Here is a 17,600-nt window from a genome sequence, read left to right as displayed (position 1 = left end):
TTTTACTGAAATGACAACAAAAATGACTAAGATGAGTGAGTTTATTGAAAATCGTGGCTGCGTTGATAATAATAATGAACCAATCACATTCCAACTCGAGTTAAATGGGAGTCACAGCACACAACTGCCACCCAGCAACCCCAAATCAAGCTCGTTTGATCTAGTAGGCTTTTCCTGACATTTTGTTATTCTGTAGCAAAAGCCTGAAGGTTTTGTTTGAACCTGACCTACTCATCATTTCACATTTCCAGTCAATACCCTTCATCATCGTCACTTTGGAGTTCTTTTGGAATTCGGTCCAAAAAGTTACATATTGCGCTCATCAGACCGCAACAAAATCTGCCAAACAAATGTGGAAACATGGGTGTGTAGACTTTTTAGAGTGTGTGGATACAAGATATTGCTCGATGAGAGAGGGGAAAATTGGTATCTGGAGGCAAAAAGCAAACCCTGATTTGTCATGGAATCAAAAGTCCATAAAGCCAATTACATGCGGTTCAAAGATCAACCGTGGCATTTTTATTTCTATCGGTGTTAAACGTGATTCGTCTGCCCGGGATTTAGTCATATGAAAAGTCATATTTATATGAAGAATAAAAACGATGGCTGCGCACACACAATTTCAGAATAAATAATAAAACGAGTTGTCTTTCCACCTTAATGTCACCCTAAAAATTGTGTATGTGTGTGGTCTTGTTTTTGTGACATAGTGGGGACAACATTTCGGTATTTCACAGAGTTGTGGGTCCCACCCGTCCTTGTGGGGCCATTTTTCTGGACCCCACAAGTTTAGACCTCTTTTTGAGGGTCAAGACTTGGTTTTAGAGTTTAGCTTTGAAATGGGTTATGGTTGAGGTTAGGGTAAGGAATTGGGTAGCCAATCATTTTTGAGGGTTGGGGTTAGGAAATGCATGATGTCAATGAGATGGCCCCACAAAGATAGTAAAACAAACTTGTGTGTGTGAATGCTGATAACGACTTTTCCCGTTGACTTTTTTTTTTTTCAATTGCTGACATCTTGTTCAGGCGAGATCCTGAGGGCCGCGTAGGTCACCCCGTCCCCGTCCCCGTCTCCGTCCCCGTCCTCTTCACGGACCTGCACAGCCACAAATAACGCTTTTGAAGGCCAGCCACGTTTATGGGATACAGCAGAGGTGTTCAAACTATAAAACGTGAAAATAAAAGCAAGCTGATGAAAGCAACAAATATTCTTTTGGATTTGGGGGATGATAAAGATTACGCCGAGACCGAGTCGGCACTACTGGCCTGTTTCTTGGCGCGGGCTTCCTTCTTCTTCTGGTGGCTCACAGTAGAATACGTCACGCCGCTCTCAGGTTCTTCCGGTGACCCGTCCTTTTGAAACGAGAAGACAAATGGGCACACACAAAATATCACATCGGCCACTTGACCCATTCCAAAAATGTATTTTTAACTCATTCACCGCCGTTTGACGACTGTAGACGTCAAGGGCAGTGAATGCTTTGAGATTCAAGTGCGCTTCAGACCCCCACCACTAGATGGTGGCAAATTTTGGTGAAGGGATGAATGGCATTTCCATCCATTTCAATGAGGAAATTTGAAGTGTGAGCGTTTGGAGCTTTAGAATTTAACTCTTATCTCAAGGCAGCAGTGTAGCAATGCGAATATTCTCACCTTGGACTTGGCGTCGTCCTTCTTGCGGTCATAACTGATGCTCGCGTATGTCACGATGTTCTCGTCCTGACAAACAGCCAGAAAATGTCAAGTTTAACTGGTCGCCAGTCATTGACAAACAATAGAGTGGACGCCATAGCGAAATTATTTTCTCAAACTTTTGCAACTGTCAGCTGACACTGCAGTTGTTGAAATGCGCTTTGTTGCGTTTCATCATGCAAGAAGAATTTTTTTTGTGGAGGGGGGGGGGGGACTTACATGTTTGGGGAAATCTGGAAAAAAAAGGAGAACAAGTGCAATGATGAGTCATCAGAAAGGATGATTTCATACACGCGAGGGCACGGTAGGAAACTGTGGATTTTAAGCACTTTAACTTAAAAAAATAATTTCTCATTCATACAAAAATATAATTAGAGTTATTTAATTACAATTAACCATTTATTTAATGCAAAATAAGAAATGTATGAATAAAATTTGATATTATTTGTAATGTTATTTACAATAAATACATGAATTTAATTAGATAAATATACAAAAATAACAACTGAATACACTTTGATTAGTGTGGAAAAAAATTAAATGGCTCTCGATTTAAAAGAAAGGGGGGGGGGGGTTGAAATGTCATATTTTTTCCCCAAAAATATTTTTTTTTCTTCTTTTTTTCAAATCCATGCAAATGCTGGTTGGGCCAGATTTAAGGACTGCCATACTTTTGAATACCGAATATGGAATGATGATCGTACCTTGGCTTGCGTTTCTTTTCGACTTCAATTTGACAAGGATGACGGCCACGATGATGAAAATCAGCATCAAGGCTGCGACAACCGCCCCGATAACGATGATGAGCACGTTGCGGCCAAGCGACTGCGCTCCAGGACCCCCGGGACCGACGGGACCCCCGGGACCGACGGGACCCCCGGGACCTCTCGTACTCTCTTCCGTGGAAACGACTGTGTGCCGGGCCTCGATCTCTACGTGGCCTTCCTTCACGTATTGGCACGTGTACTTCCTTTGGCGGCTGACAGGAGATACCGTGAGAAAGGACACGCAGCCGTTTTGCTGAGCCTCATAAGAGGAAAGCTCCTTGCCTTCTTCATCCATCCAGCGGAGGGATCTTGAATTGCATTGCAACCTTTCTTCGTAGAAGGCCACGGAACACTTCAGGAACATGCGTCCGTCACTCATTGGATCCGATTCCTGAAGTGTCACTGCAGGGAAGAAGGTGATACAATATGAGAGCAATACAGACTTACATATGAATACAATATATATTTCATACGCATGTCCTTGTGCTTGTTACTCTTCAACACATACTTCCTGTTTTGATCACATCCGCTCTTTGCTGATTGGATCTTTTCACTGTCTGTTCGGTCAGGTTTTCCCCGCTCCAGAAATGTGCTTCATAGCGACTCACTTGCTGCTAAAGCGATGAGTCTGGTTTCCAGGCAAATTAGCTCGTTCACTGCCATTGACGGCTATAGACGTCGTCCAAAAATTAATTTGAACTATTTCTATTAGTTTAAATTTTTGTTTCCACTTTTGCTAACAAGAGTATGAAAACCTAGAAAAGAAATATTGTACATTTAGAACAGATTAATCATTAGTTAACTAGTGAAGTCATGTGATTAGTTACAATTAAATATTTTAATCGCCTGACGGGCCCAAACATTATTATTTTTATTAAATTTAATCGTAATTAATCGCATGATAATTTTATATCTGTTATAAATGTCCAATAAAAAAATTCTAGGTTTTTATAAAAAATGTAATGAAATGAAAAAAATGTTAAACTTATAGAAATACTTCACATGAATTTTTGACGTCTATAGTCGTTAATGGCAGTGACTAACGACTCGCTCTAACAGTACCAACGGAGCCACAATTTTGCAAAACATAAAAGCTAGCTGGAGCTAATGTGCTAAAAGACAACTCACATGTCAGCACCGTCAGTGAAACGTAAGATATCCGTTGTTGCTTTCTATCACATCCATAGAAACCAGCATCTTCCGCCATCACTCGCTCAATGAGCAGCGAGCAGTCGTCCATCAGCCGCAGGCGCTGACTTCCGGGCGAGCTGCTCACAACTGTGTTGTTTTTCACCACGTCCGTCAGCGGGCCCCCGTTGCGACTGTGCAGCCAGTCTGTGCTGGAACAGGACGACTGCATGCAGGGCAGAATGGTCGCATCACCAGCCCTGACAAACTTATCTCGGTTCTGGCCACTGATGACTGCAAGACACCACAGAGGAGGAACAAATGAAGTTACACGCTCACCAACGCCATAATAATAAGCTCTGCTACTTTAGCTACCGTAATTAGCACTAGTCAGCAATATTGGCTCAGCTCACTGGCAGAAGCTTATACGGATTAGGAGTGTAACAATATATCGATATCGCGATCAATCGTGATACTTTGTCTCCCGATAGGTTATCGATACGCCTACGCAAGTATCGCAATATTTGTAGTTAATATACAGCCACTATAACGGCGCTCTTTGTTCATTACTTACTGAGCAATTACTTGGCAGGCCACTAGGGGGAGCGGCTCATCAGAGTGGCGGGAAAATGTATGGAAGTCTTCAAGCGAAGAAGACTCATGAGCTTACTTTTACTTGACACTTATTATCTGTCCAGCAAATGACTCCGTTTTGCGTACGTAACATTTTAAAACATACTTTATGGTTCGACTTTTTGAAGCACAGGAATATTAACATTGATTTCATTGGATTTAATATTTAAGTAATTTTATTTATTTACTTTTGCAATGTTACACAAAAAAATCATCACAGTTTATAAAATGAAACAATTCACTTTGACAATGGTGTTTAAGAAAGACACAAATTTGTTCTTAAAAAAATTACACTTAAGTACTCACTGTTAAGAAGACGGCGGATTCATCAGGAGGCAGAAGAATTTTATATTATGTAGGTTTGACAGTTATGATGATGAGTCTGACACTTTTGATAACAGATTCTAATTTAAAAAAATATTTGAAACACTTAAACTCCTGATGACTACAGCCTAATCAATACTTTCCTACAGTTTTAGTTATCAGATATGATATGATTAAAATCAATGAATGCAATTTCTTGATGTGTTGTTTTTACCCACTGGATCAGAGCACCAGCGTTTTCGTGTATGACTCCTGACGTGCGTCACTCGTACAATAAGCGCACGTCATCCGTTGCTCTTTCGCAAGCTGCTAACCGCGCTAATGACTAACTTTCGATCACGAACATACAAATGAAGCTTGGTTCTCATATGCAGTGCATTAATTATAGATTTAAAAAAATATATATATACTGTATATATATATTTTTTATTTTTTTGCAAGTGCTATGTACCTAAACATCACGCTTTTGCCCAATTCTCCAGCGGAGTCATAAAACACGTACAGCGAGTTATGAGTAAGGCTCCTATATTGCTAGCCACGCTAACCATGCTAAAAGTAGTTGTTGTCCCTGTGACATACATGAGCAAAGTGAAAGTTTCCTGTTAGAAAACGTTTACACAACTTTTACACAGCATCAATATAATATCCATGAATCAGAAAGTTTTTTACCTTCAAATTGAAGCAGAAAAATAAGAATTATTTCCTGTGTGTTCATCTTATTGAGCAAGTTGAGCTTCTGGTTCATGTCATTATTTCCTCTTTGTGGTGACCTGTTAAAAATGAAGGGGGGAAAAAGAATAAAGTCCAACCCTCCAAAACGCACACATTTGCATCACTGTTGTTCTGCATTCATCCTTTTATAGAACTATTATTTCACAAGCAGCCCGGCCGAGCGGCAGAAGTGGCTCTGTAATCGCAGCACAATGTTGTCCAAAGCGGAAGTGAAAAAAAGACGAATCCTAACCTACTTGCTTTTTGGGGGGAAGGGGAGTGGGGGGACTGTGCAATGCTAGCAAAAAAACACGGAAGAGATTGTATGGGTTGTTGGTTGGATTGTGGTGTTCCTCAAGGCTCAGTTTTAGATCCAACACGTTTTAATTTGTACATGCTGGCACTCATGCTGATCAGATTTCGATTCCTGATGACCACAGCACACTCTTTTAACTATTATTATTAATATTACTATATATTTAAACTATTTTTTTTTTAATAGCAGAGGATTTCCTACAGTTCCAACAGGACAAAATAGATGTTTTATTTATCGGTTTGATTAGTAATTATTGAATTTATCCATTAAACAATAAGCACACGTCATCTGTTGCTCTTTCACAGTCTGCTAACCGTGCTGCTGACTTACAAAAAAAGTTTCATTCATATACAGTGTATTTATTCTAGATTTTTCATGCGTTACGTAAGCATCACAATTTTGCCAAATTTTCACCGAACATGTAACACCATAAAAGGACGTACAGCGAGTTGTGAGTGAGGCTTCTAATATTGCTAATCACGCTAACGTTAGCCATCGTTTTCCCTGTGATTTGCGTGAGCAGAGTGTCAAAGATGTGAAAGTGGGGGTTCGGGTTTACACAACTTTGGTATAAATAAAATAATCAGGAAGTGGTTTACCTTGAAATTGAAGCAGAAAAATAAGAATTAATTCCCGTGTGTTCATCTTCATTGAGCAAGTTGAGCTTCTGATTTTATGTCATTAGTTCCTCAGTGGTGGAAAAAAATCCATCCTCTAAAACACACATTTGTTCTGGTCTCATAAGCCGTGTTCAGAATGAGCAAGCCGCATTTAAACTTATTTTAAATTGAAGGACATGCAGAAAATGTACAAATTGATAACGATCCAGTTGTTATAGCTTGATCCGTCATATTCAAAAGGAAAAACGGCGTGTTTTCCAAAGTAAAAGCAACTGTTTGTAAACGTCTTATTTTGAAAATTGACTCCAATTATCAGCCTCCCTTCATGGCGGCTTTATCGTGTTTCAAAATTATTTATACTCGGTCTTTGTTGACGTTTTTGTGAGATTGCAGCAAATGAGGCGTGACACGAAGACATTCACCATGAAATCGCTCGTAGTTTAATGACACAAATGTTTCATAGTAATAGTCGTCATTTGGAATAAAAGGTAAATAAAATTTGGGAAGCAAGTAAGTGACTCCCCACAGCAGTTGACAGGCAACAACATGGAAACATTGAAATTGAATAATTTCATCCGCCCATTTCCACCACTCACATTGTGGTTAATAAATGAGTGTTCACATATTTATGAGTTATTTGTTAAGTCAGTAACTCGGATGCCGTGTGTGCTGGAATGCACACGATGATTTTTTTTTTAGGTCAATTTTACACATATGTTAAATGAACTATATCAGTGTTATGATTCCAGTGTCAGTAACAGACAGATTGAAACATGTCAGAAGTGTTACACAACTTAAAAAATTCTCAAATTCTCATGGAAAGAAAAAACATTCAAATATCTATCATAAATAAACCTAATAAGCAATACTTCCTACTCGCTCAATGCCAAAATTAAATATGTTTAGTAAAAAAATAAAATCCTAAAATGTGACATTTTATTGCGTTTAACTCACTAATAAATAAAATAACAAATGAACAGATTTCTTTTGAATAATTCCTTAATTAATTTTATGAACTAAAAATTTCTGAAAAATAAAAGTCTGCATATTAACATGCAAAAATACTAGTTAGCTCATATTCTATTAAAAAAAATGACATCAAACTATTCGTTAACATACAAAAAATGGTAAAAAAGAAAACTCCATAAAAATGAAACAAGCTCAACGACGTCATCACGTTGCACTTTTTTTGTTCATTTTTCCTTAAGTGACCACAAGATGGCGATCCCAACCCCTCTCTCTCTCTCTCTCTCTCTCTCTCTCTCTCTCTCACACACACACATACGCAGAGTCAAGTATAAAAAGTTGTGCGTAGCAGATGTGTACATCGACTTTGTGTGTATGAAAAACTCTCGTAGCATTTCTGCACCATCCTTGATATCCAGCTTAAAGTCTGTGCGTACTAGTAACCACTTTGTCTTCACGAGAAAAACGTATTAAGCGCACCAGTAGAATGACTACCTTACCGGTAACATTTTCTCCATTACTAGTATCACTTTTGCCTACTAGTTGGACATTGAGGTAGTCTCATTTAATTGTTCACAAAATTTGTAAGATGTACTCGTTCTAGTAGTGCACTTAATTGAGTGAGGACAAAAAGCGTACTAGTATCTTTCCAAAAAAGGTGACTGTGAATCAGCAGCCTGTTTCAACAGCTCTGCTGACTTTCTTGCCATCATTATTTTATTCTTCTTTTATGTTCTAGATTGTTGTCAAGGTGCTGTATAAATAAAGTTGAGTTTAGGCTTTGCATATGTTAACGCATCAAACTTGGAATGACCAGACTGAAGTGGACCGGTCCCAAAACTCCGTCCGTCCGCTTCCCTCACCTTTGCCGAGCGTCCTTTCATCCATAAAACCGAGGGGAGCGATGCATTCAAGTAAACTACGCAAAAGCCAGCGCTCACCAACCGTCCACTGGTCCGACCGGCGTCCAAAAAGAAAGCACAAAAGAATTCCAAGGCCGCCTGGGGGTCGTGCGGGCCGTCGGGACGTCCTGGCTACAGTGACGTTTCCCTGGCAAAGCTGAGCGAAGCTTCCAGCTTGGGATTTTTCTCTGAGGGACACTTTGTAGGAAGCTGAAAGAAACAAACAGCAACTTTCATTGACCCACAACATAACAGGAGGGTTCAAAAAATATTAGCCACCTGGTCATCCCTTAAAAGATCCGTTAAAATGCTCGAAAATGGATTTTGCTGTGAACACGCCTGGCAGTCAATGAGTTAAAAAAAGCCCTTTTTTTTTTTGAGAGACAAGCGAGCGTAACTGCAAAGGAAAAACGGATGAACACGTTTTCCAGGTGACCCGAGGGCCCATTTGATTGGTTGGTGAAAATCGATGGAGTTGCCACATTTGTCTCAAGAGGAAAACGAGAGCCGCTCGGCCGCTCCGGGGTCGACGAGTCCTTCAACAGGCAGGAGAGAAACAAAAGCGCAAAGTCCATCGTGGCATCTAAAGGTTGCATCCTGGGATACGCGCTGACTGGAATGTTGGCACACACGCACCAGGGTGCTCTCCACCCACCCACCCCCTTTTTTTTTTTTTACTCTTAAGCTTTCTGAAAGTACCTTAGTAACTTTCTAAGAATACTTAGTAAGGTCCCGACAACATGAGTGGTTCCCTTTCGCTTGCTTGTTATTCAGGCAGCTTCATGAAGCCTCAAACCTGCGCTCGCCCCCTGGTGGTTGGCTGTATTCTGGTCGGGATTAGCGGCGTAGCTTAGCCCATATTTGAAATAGAAATATCGCAGACAACCATTTCATTGGCTGTCAAAATCGTGATCACGATTAAAATGTGAATCATTGCGCAGCCCTTTTATTACTCTTCGATCACTTTCAACCAACAGGCTAACTTTGGCTAAGGTTAGCTTGTTGGTAGCAGCTAGCTTAGATCCTCCCCAAATGACAGAGATCTTCAGGCCACCAAGATGTCATACGTCCTTGATATCGACAACCTTGAGGAACCAATTTCTCCACAAGGGAGCACAAATTGCTCTCTAGTTGACATTGTGACTTTTTTTCTTTCTTTTTTTTTTTTTTTGCACGGCACATGAAAGAGGCTACGCATGAAGGAATGTGCCTCGCCCCGCTTACCGCTTGTCGGTCTTTGCCGGTCACCCCGATGTTGACGTTGTGTCGTTTTAGTTCGGACTTGATGAAGACTGGAATGACAACACAGGGATGCTTGGCATTCTTATCAGATGCACACACACCCACACACACACACACACACAGCGTACAAGTGATCACTAATCCCAGGAAGATCCACGCGCATAGGAAGATGTTTCCTGGCAACGGGTCGTCGTAATAGGTGGTCAGTTTCCCTTGAATCAACGTGAAAAGGATCCCGAATGTCTGCACACACAAAAATACACACAACATATATCATCATGAAAAATGAGCCCAAGTAAATCACACTAAATGTGACATTTTGAGTGTGTAGACTTTTTTTTTGATCCCGCATTTATTATTTGAACAAAACATGACTAAAAACCTGCGCCGAAGTGTTGAGGAGTCCGGACGACGTTCCCTCCGACTCCGGGTAGGTGATCTCCACGCCAAACTCAAAGCCCACAGGAAGATATCCCGTCATGAAGAAGCTACAAAACACAACCCAGTTCAATGGGTGCGAGCATGTCAACGTGATTTTTTTTGAATGGCCGCCCATCAAGTGTGAAAAAGATAACTTTACTGTGACATCACAAATTGGCTCATTTGCATAATCCCACCCTCACATGGAGTTTCTCCATCCAGAAAGTTAAGGTCACTTTGCCACGTTGTGGTACTGTACGAAAAAAAAACAGCACTATATATTATTACTACATTATTACGTAAGCGTATTGCATTCACAAAAAAGTCCTGTTTTTCTGACAATTTTTTTGGGGGGGCTCTGTTTTGTTTTTTTAAAAAATATTTTTTCCCCTTTTTTTAAAAGTATTTTTCCTCTGTTTTTCTTAATATTTTTTTCTGTTTTTCAGAATATTTTTTTAAAAGGGGTTTCTCTCAGAGATTAGAGAACAAACCACAATACAGTTATACACATTCATTCCTTTATTGAGAGTCACTTGAAGTTCAGAGGTTAAATTTTTTTTTTTTTAAATTAAAAAAAAAAACAGACCAGCTCTATTTTTCGGAATAATATTTTTCCTGTTTTTTTTAAATATTTTTTTTCAGTTTTTTTGAATACATTTTTTCCCTGTTTTCTGAGTAATTTTTACTCCTGTTTTTCCAGAATATATATTTTTTTCAGCCTGTTTTTCGGAATATTTTTTTGACAGAAAAAAAAATCAGTAAAACAGAAAAAAAAAAAAAAAATTCAGAAAAACAGAAAAAAAAATACTCCAAAAAAAACAAAGCTCCTCCAAAAAATTTGTCACAAAAACAGGAGTTGTTTTACTTTTCCCAAGTGAATGCAATACGCTTCCGTACATTATAAAAAAATGAACGTGAAGAAATAAAATATATGAGATGAACTAAACCAGATTCAAAATTGCGGATGGATATTTGTATGCAAACGGCGCATGCATGCGAGTTCAGTTGACGCGAGGACGTGGGGGGGGGGGGGTAAGTTTGTGCGATGAGGAGGTGTTTACCCGAGTAGGCCGCCCGTGAAGAAGACCACGTAGATGTTGTTGAGGTCTAGCGTGAAGGTGAAGATCAGCATGCTCACAAACGTCAAGCAGTTCACCAACAGCGTCGTCATCCTGCAGCACACACGAACAAAAAACCGCAATCACTGGGAGTGGGCCTGGATAGCTCCTAAAACCTCCGCTAACATTTTTTTTTCATCAAATCAAAATAGAAAAGCTGATTGTCATAAGATATCATGCATTTATGTTTATATTTAAAACGTTTTTTTTTTTTTGTTGTAGGTTCTTAAACATCAGATGAAATGTGTTGCACGTGAGACCCACTTGTAGGTCTTGGTGTGGTCCAGCCACAGACCGCACAGGATGGAGCCCACCATGCCAGCCACCACCAGCGTCAGCCCGATCCTCCCCGCGTTCAACTCTTGGTTCTGACCAACACAGAAAATAAATTGGTGTCGAAAATGTGCTCCTATGTGTGCGCGATGAATGGCTCAATGAATCGCTAAATGAAAACTGTCCAAATCCTGCCAATTTCAGCTGCTCAACAGTAATAAAGTGCAGTCTTTTGTTAGATCAGGTCCTAATAAACCAAATTCAGAGGATTCAATGAATACGGATACAAGTAGTGGTGCCAATTTTCCTAATCTTTTTTTTAAAATTCGGTAGGAAATCCATCGGGGCCGGGGGCTTTGCCAGTGGGAAATTGGGATTATTGTATCGAAGATTATTCACCGATTTCTGTAGTGCTCCATGACACCGTAATAGTCACCATACTGAGACAAACTGGTTTTCGAAGTTCACTGAGAATGAAAACATTCTTCTCACAAGCTTGAAATTTGATTTGTTGTTATTGTATTGATTTAGTATGCTTTTAAATGTAGTGCCATCTTGCTTTTTGTTTTTTTTATAATAAAGTACAATGAGTTTATGCTTGCCATATGAAATGTGCTATACAAATAAAATTGGCATTCAAAAGTTCACTGATTTTGATAAAAATGAAGCTTTTTGTTTCATTTTATAAACTACTGAGGACCTAACTCCTAAATGACAAATATTAACTTTGAGAGCATTTTTGCAGGGAATCAGAATGGTCAACAAAAAGATTCCGTATTTTTTGGCACTTGTTTTTACAGTACACATTGAGATGCGGCAGACGTAACGTTTATGTGCTACCTCGTAGCACGCCATGATCATCTGGTTGAGGATTGTCGACACCGAGTAGAAGGAGCCCGTGGTTATACCTAAAAAGGAAAAAAGATGATTCTTTCAACCCAAATGCTAACACAAAATTAGCACGTGTACAAGCATCTCAGGAGAATCTACTCGTACTCTACTCATCTTTTCGAATAAGAGAAATAGTTCTTTGTAACATTGCTCTTTATAAAAACAAAGTAACAACATCCTTAGAATGTCGAGTATGAAACGTCAAGATTAAATCATGGTGGCTCCTTCCGGTAGAAGAGTTTCACCACTACTATAAGTGACTCAATGAGCTATTGTAAAATTAGCCATTTTCCCCAGAAGATAAAGAATATATGCCTGTGAGTATTGTGATATTGTCTGTCTATATATGCCGTTCCACATTTAATTATCAATTGTTTAAAGCATTGTAACAAATTAAACAATCGTCCACTAGCTACCAAAGTGCTTGTTGTCAAGTGCATCGATTGATCGATCGATCGATCGATCGATCAATCCAATCGGTCTGCCTGCCCACGCGTAGGCTCGGCTCACCGTAGCTGATGAGCAGCAGGATGAAGGCTTTGTTCTTCATCAGGTTGACGATGGAGCGGCGGTACGAGTAGTCCGGGGGCGGGCCTTCGGGCAGGACGGCCTGCGCCTGGCTGGGCGGGAGCGGCGGCCGGTCCTTCATCACTGCCACGAGAACACGTTCGTAATTTTGGATGCACAAACACAATTATTCATTTTTCATGTATTAAAAAAAAATAAATAATCATTTATATAATTATTAACTCATTCACTGCCATTGACGGCTATAGACGTCCAAAATACATTTAAACTATTTTTAGTAGCTTAATTTTTTTTCCACTTTTGTTAATAAGAGTATGAAACCTAGGGGAAAAAAAATATTGTTTTTAAACGGATATAAAATTAGTGATTAATCGTGGGTTAACTATTGAAGTCATGCGATTAATTACAATAAAAAAAAATTACCGCCTGACGCGATAAAAAAATATAATTTTTTTAAATTGTAATTAATTGCATGACTTCACTATTAATCACAACTTTTATATATATTCTAAATGTACAATAAAAAAATTCTAGGTTTTCATACTCTTGTTAACAAAAGTGAGGAAAAAATGTTAAACTAATAGAAATAGATCAAATTAAATTTTTGACGTCTATAGCCGTCAATGGCAGTGAATGAGTTAAGTAATTGTTTTTTTCTTCAATTATTGTTTTTGTAATGTTCGATGACGAAAACCCACGCAGACAAGCAAACTACACACTGGAAGGTCAGAGCTCGGATTCAAACCCAGAACCGAGGACTGTGAGGCAGACACGCTAACCACTAGCGCACTATGCTTCTGTAAGCACGTGACATTGGTTAGCTTTTGACTTGTTTAATAAAAAATAGATAAAATGTTGCAAGCGGAAATCACGGCAAGCCGGATGGGCTGATGTCGTACATTGTGCTTAATTAGTAGATAAAATATGTAATAGTATTTCACATACACACTTTTGTGTTTTTAATACAATGTAATAGTCACACCCGGAGCGCAGTGCAACACCAGCATATGAAAGCTGCTCTCACATTTTGACTGCCAAGGTCGGAAAACCGGAACAGCAAGTTCCCATCTCATATTTTCATGTAATATAAACACAAGCCAAAAGTAGGACATGCCCTAATAATGACACATGACTTGCACATTCACATACTTGGAGGGGGAAAAAAGACTTTGAGAAAAGTAAAAAGAAAAGTTTCAACTCCTGTTCTGAGAAACCAAAAAATCAAAATTGGGTTGATTTCTTGTAAACAAAAAAATAAAATTAAAAAAAAAAATTCGGACAAAATAATAGGAAATATCTCTCTTCAAATGTAGGGAATTAATAAAAGTCAACAGAAGTATAAATACTTGAGTAGAGACACCAGAAAAAAAAATCTACTTGGCTACTTCCCACCAATGTGTGTGTGTGTGTGTGTGTGTGTGTACCAATGATGGTGAGAACAAAAAGGACGGTGGAGACGACGGCAGTGCCATAGAACATGACGCTAATGTTGTGCGCCGTTAGCTCCACGTCGTCAGGCGTGTTGGGAACCAGCACGGGAGGCAACAGGAAACCGATGGCCACGCCCAACTGTGGAACACACACACACACACGCACGCACACACACACAAAAACACACACACAGGCAATGTTTATGTGACAGTCACACAGATAAGCCGTTAACATGTCAATGCTTTTTTTTTTTCTTCATCTGCCAAGACACTCCCTGACATGTACCTTTGAGCAAGACACCCCAAGTTTGTATTTTTTGCTGCACAGAAAAGTATGGAAAACTTAAATAAAAAAATAGGAAGGGGGGGAAAAAAAAAGTATATAAAAGGGAGTCGTCCTGAGGCTTTCAACTCTCCTAACAAGGAGCTAGCTTGCGAGCTAACCGGTGTTCATATGTCATTTGTAGTTCTACAGTATGCCCACAATGCTTTTGTTTTTCAACATACTACATATCCTGAATGACAAAAAAAAAAAAGCATAACACTTGTGATTTAAAGTCACAGCACCGAGCTGTTCTGTAAATTGCGGCATTCAGAAGGTGCGGTTTCAGGATGGAGGCAGAGCTAGCTCGCTAGCTAGCTAGCTAACTCGGCGTCACGTGTGCCAGATAAACGCTGAGGGTTCTTATTTGGTAACAGAGTGGTGGGCTCATGCCAAAATGCATCACCAGGAACCCTTTTAGCCTCCCCCAAATAAAAAAAAAACAAATAAATCTAGCAAAACAGAAACGGTGGGTTAGGGTTAGGGTTAGGACAGTTTAATGCTACGTCTCCACTAACGAATACTACATAACTTTCATTCTTGGCAATTATCATTAAACATGTTGGATATATTTAGAAACGAGTCACTGAGTTCACTTTATTGCATCTTTGAACGCTTCTGTTCACAACAGCAAAAGGTACGAAGAACTTGCTGCCATTCATGCAACACATAGCATCGCATTAGCCATGCTAAGTCATGTGTATTGTTAGCATCACCGACCATTTTGCGCATTTTTAAAGCCATTGTTTTTATTTTTATTTTTTTTTAAAGTGGATCCTCGCATACTCACAGTTTGGCACCTACCAATTTGAGTGGGAGGGATAAACTATTTCAAAAATGTTTTGAAACGCTCTCGTGGCTTTTGCCTCATGACTCAACTCGTGTCACCCGACCATTATTGCATCGAGGGAAGACACATATTTTACACACAAAAAAAAGATATCTCAAGGCACAACAGCAAAGAAAAATGAAAAAGGGTTTTCTTTGTACTTTCTGATCTCCAGTGGTGTGGCGACTACTTGTTCTTCCTGTCACTGTACCTCACTGGCCTTGAGAGTTTTAAAAAAGTTAAGTGCAAGAAGATCACTAAAAGTTCCCTCGTAGCGATTAGGGAGTAGAAGATACGTGAACGATTCCCAACACGGTCACCGCATTCCCTACTCCCGAATCACTAGGTCAGCATTTTTAGAAATCTTTTTAGTTCAATAAAAGTCCCAATTCCTACCTCAAATCATCTTTCCCCATCAAAATGAATGCAAACACCATTAATCAGTTCCAGCCTTCTCAAAAAAACAAAAAAAATTACTAATTTCTGTACTTTTATTTTTACTTTGGGGAAAAAAGGTGGCAATTTTGAGTGGCAATTATTCACGCGTTTTCTGGGGTCATCAAGAACTCACTTGCAAATTTGACTGTTGTGCACAAGTTGGCCACCAGCGGGCAATATTGTAGTCATGAAGACACAAATGAAGACGACATTCACAACTACTAAAAGTGACTCAGTAATTGCTGTTTTTCCACAGGATCAAAAACATATGCTGTGATTATCGTGATATTGCTCGACTGCATGTGTTCATTTGACACAGATGCTATTCGTTAGCCTGCGTATGGCATTTCGCATTGTGTTGTTAGCATTAAGCCGACAAGACGTGAAATTATGTAGTTTGCGATAATGTGCACTTCTTTGGTATTATGTCAAGTTTGACAGTAAACTTCAACAATATCGGCCAAACGACATAGCTTGTATCTAAAGCAAAATTCATGAATTAGGTCACTCGTATCTCAAGGTATATTATAGTGAATGTGAATGTGTGAATAATTCCAAACACAGCGAACAAAAGAATAAAAAAAAAAAGTGTACTGAAAATCCCACTAGATCGCAGCCACGTGCAGCTGCGCATGCGCCCGTCGCTCACCTGGTTGCCCAGCACGGCAGTGGCGCAGGCGGTGGACACCTCCTTGGGTCCGAACCACACGGAGGCGACGCGCGAGGGCAGGCCGAGGATGAAGATCTGCGCCACGGAGCACACCACCTGCGCCACCATGGTGACGGGGTAAAGGTCGCGGCCCACGCTGGCGCACTTGAACCACGCGCCGGCGCAGTTGAGGCCGGAGCCCAGCAGCGCCGTCAGACGCAAGCCGCGCCGGTCCAGCAGCCAAGTGGCCGGGAAGATGAGCGGCAGGTAGGCCAGCATGTAGACGATGGACAGCCAGTCCACCTTCTCGTTGCCCACCCGGTAGAAGCGCGTGAACACGTTGGCCACGATGCCGTACTGGATCCACTGGAAGGCGTTAACCAGCGAGTACAGGCTGAACACGGCCAGAACCACGAACCTGTGCCAGTACAGTTTGGTCTCGGCGCGCCTGACTTCCGTTTCCTCCTCATCATTCTCATCTCCCTGCTTCTTCATCGGCTGCCTTTCTCCGTCGGGCAGCATCGCGTCGCGTTCGTCCGCAGCCTCCTCCGCCGCCGCGTCCCCGGCGCCGCCGGATCCGGGGCTCGGTTCGAGCGCCCCCTCCTCCAGCTCGGTGATGCGGTCAGGTGGTGAGGCGGCATCCGCGCGAACATGCTCCTGCACCAGTTCCGCCGCCACCATCGCACGAGCTGGCTTCCGTTCTTTTTTGCTTTCTTTTTTAGTGCGCCGGAAGGAAACGAAGAGGAAGGGACCTGCTTCCTCGTCACGGCGGTCCCGCGAGTGAGCAGGCAAGTTCCCGGTAGAGGAGGTGCGCCTTTATCCTTTGTTGCTGGAAGAGGATGGCCCCACGCCGCCTCGGCCAATCGGAGAGCGTGGATTACGAGTCACCCAACGGTGCATAGCGGACGCGCGCGCACGCGCACAGTTTGATGGAGGATGGATAAAATAAAGTGGACATGATTTCGAGCATGAGGGGTCTTGCACCTGCGGCTTTGGAGACACATGCGCCTCTTTAGCCATCCTCTGTGGCTTCCTGTGGAGCGCTAAAAATTTAAAAAAAAAAAAAAAAAAAAAGGGGGGGGTGGATGTATATATTTTTTACATATTTATGTTTAGATCAAATATTCCTCAAATTAATTAACGACTTAGGCAAATAAAAAGAATAAATACATATTATTTTAAAAAATAGTCAAAAAGAGACGAAATGTATGAAAAATTAAATAAATAAATAAAAATGTCCAAAAAGTGTCCATTAAATGTCCAAAAATAAAAAGCAGAAACTTACCATAAAATGACCATGAAATTGCCTTAAATGTCAGAGAAGTGAGAAGGGGGTGGGGGGGGAACAGAAAAGAAAATGTTCAAAAAGGTCACCTAAAATGTCCAAAAACAAAAGAAAGG

At 40.6% G+C, this 17,600-nt stretch overlaps 2 protein-coding genes across 4 annotated transcripts; both read right to left on the bottom strand.

The window, feature by feature from the left end:
• Positions 1-27: 27 nt before the first annotated feature.
• Positions 28-6,453, bottom strand: LOC144039386 (uncharacterized). The gene is made up of 8 exons (XM_077552694.1): positions 6,171-6,453; positions 5,214-5,314; positions 3,588-3,881; positions 2,397-2,861; positions 1,912-1,925; positions 1,654-1,719; positions 1,267-1,353; positions 28-1,096 (listed from the first exon to the last, which is right to left on the bottom strand). Exons 2-8 carry the CDS (start codon positions 5,287-5,289, stop codon positions 1,004-1,006), a joined length of 1,095 nt encoding a protein of 364 aa, XP_077408820.1. The 5' UTR covers positions 5,290-5,314; positions 6,171-6,453; the 3' UTR covers positions 28-1,003.
• Positions 6,454-6,608: 155 nt separating this feature from the next.
• flvcr1 (FLVCR choline and heme transporter 1) lies at positions 6,609-17,450 on the bottom strand. Of its 3 annotated transcripts, XM_077552689.1 has the most exons (11): positions 16,336-17,442; positions 16,200-16,224; positions 13,956-14,100; positions 12,514-12,654; positions 11,953-12,020; positions 11,104-11,207; positions 10,783-10,893; positions 9,684-9,789; positions 9,430-9,544; positions 9,284-9,351; positions 6,609-8,269 (listed from the first exon to the last, which is right to left on the bottom strand). In XM_077552689.1, the coding sequence occupies exons 1-11, from the start codon at positions 16,878-16,880 to the stop codon at positions 8,192-8,194; spliced, it is 1,506 nt and encodes a 501-aa protein (XP_077408815.1). In that variant the 5' UTR covers positions 16,881-17,442; the 3' UTR covers positions 6,609-8,191. The 3 variants fall into 3 exon arrangements, 2 of the variants coding, with proteins under 2 accessions (XP_077408815.1, XP_077408814.1); XM_077552688.1 differs by having other exon boundaries at positions 16,200-17,442; XR_013289426.1 differs by lacking the exons at positions 6,609-8,269; positions 9,284-9,351 and adding an exon at positions 9,925-9,974 and having other exon boundaries at positions 9,493-9,544; positions 16,200-17,450.
• Between the last annotated feature and the right edge of the window lie 150 nt (positions 17,451-17,600).

Source organism: Vanacampus margaritifer, chromosome 19 (genome assembly GCF_051991255.1).
Source record: "Vanacampus margaritifer isolate UIUO_Vmar chromosome 19, RoL_Vmar_1.0, whole genome shotgun sequence".
In the NCBI taxonomy this organism is placed as follows: domain Eukaryota; kingdom Metazoa; phylum Chordata; class Actinopteri; order Syngnathiformes; family Syngnathidae; genus Vanacampus; species Vanacampus margaritifer.
The sequence above is the reverse complement of the archived record's forward strand: the minus strand, read 5'-3'. Positions and strand labels throughout refer to the sequence as shown.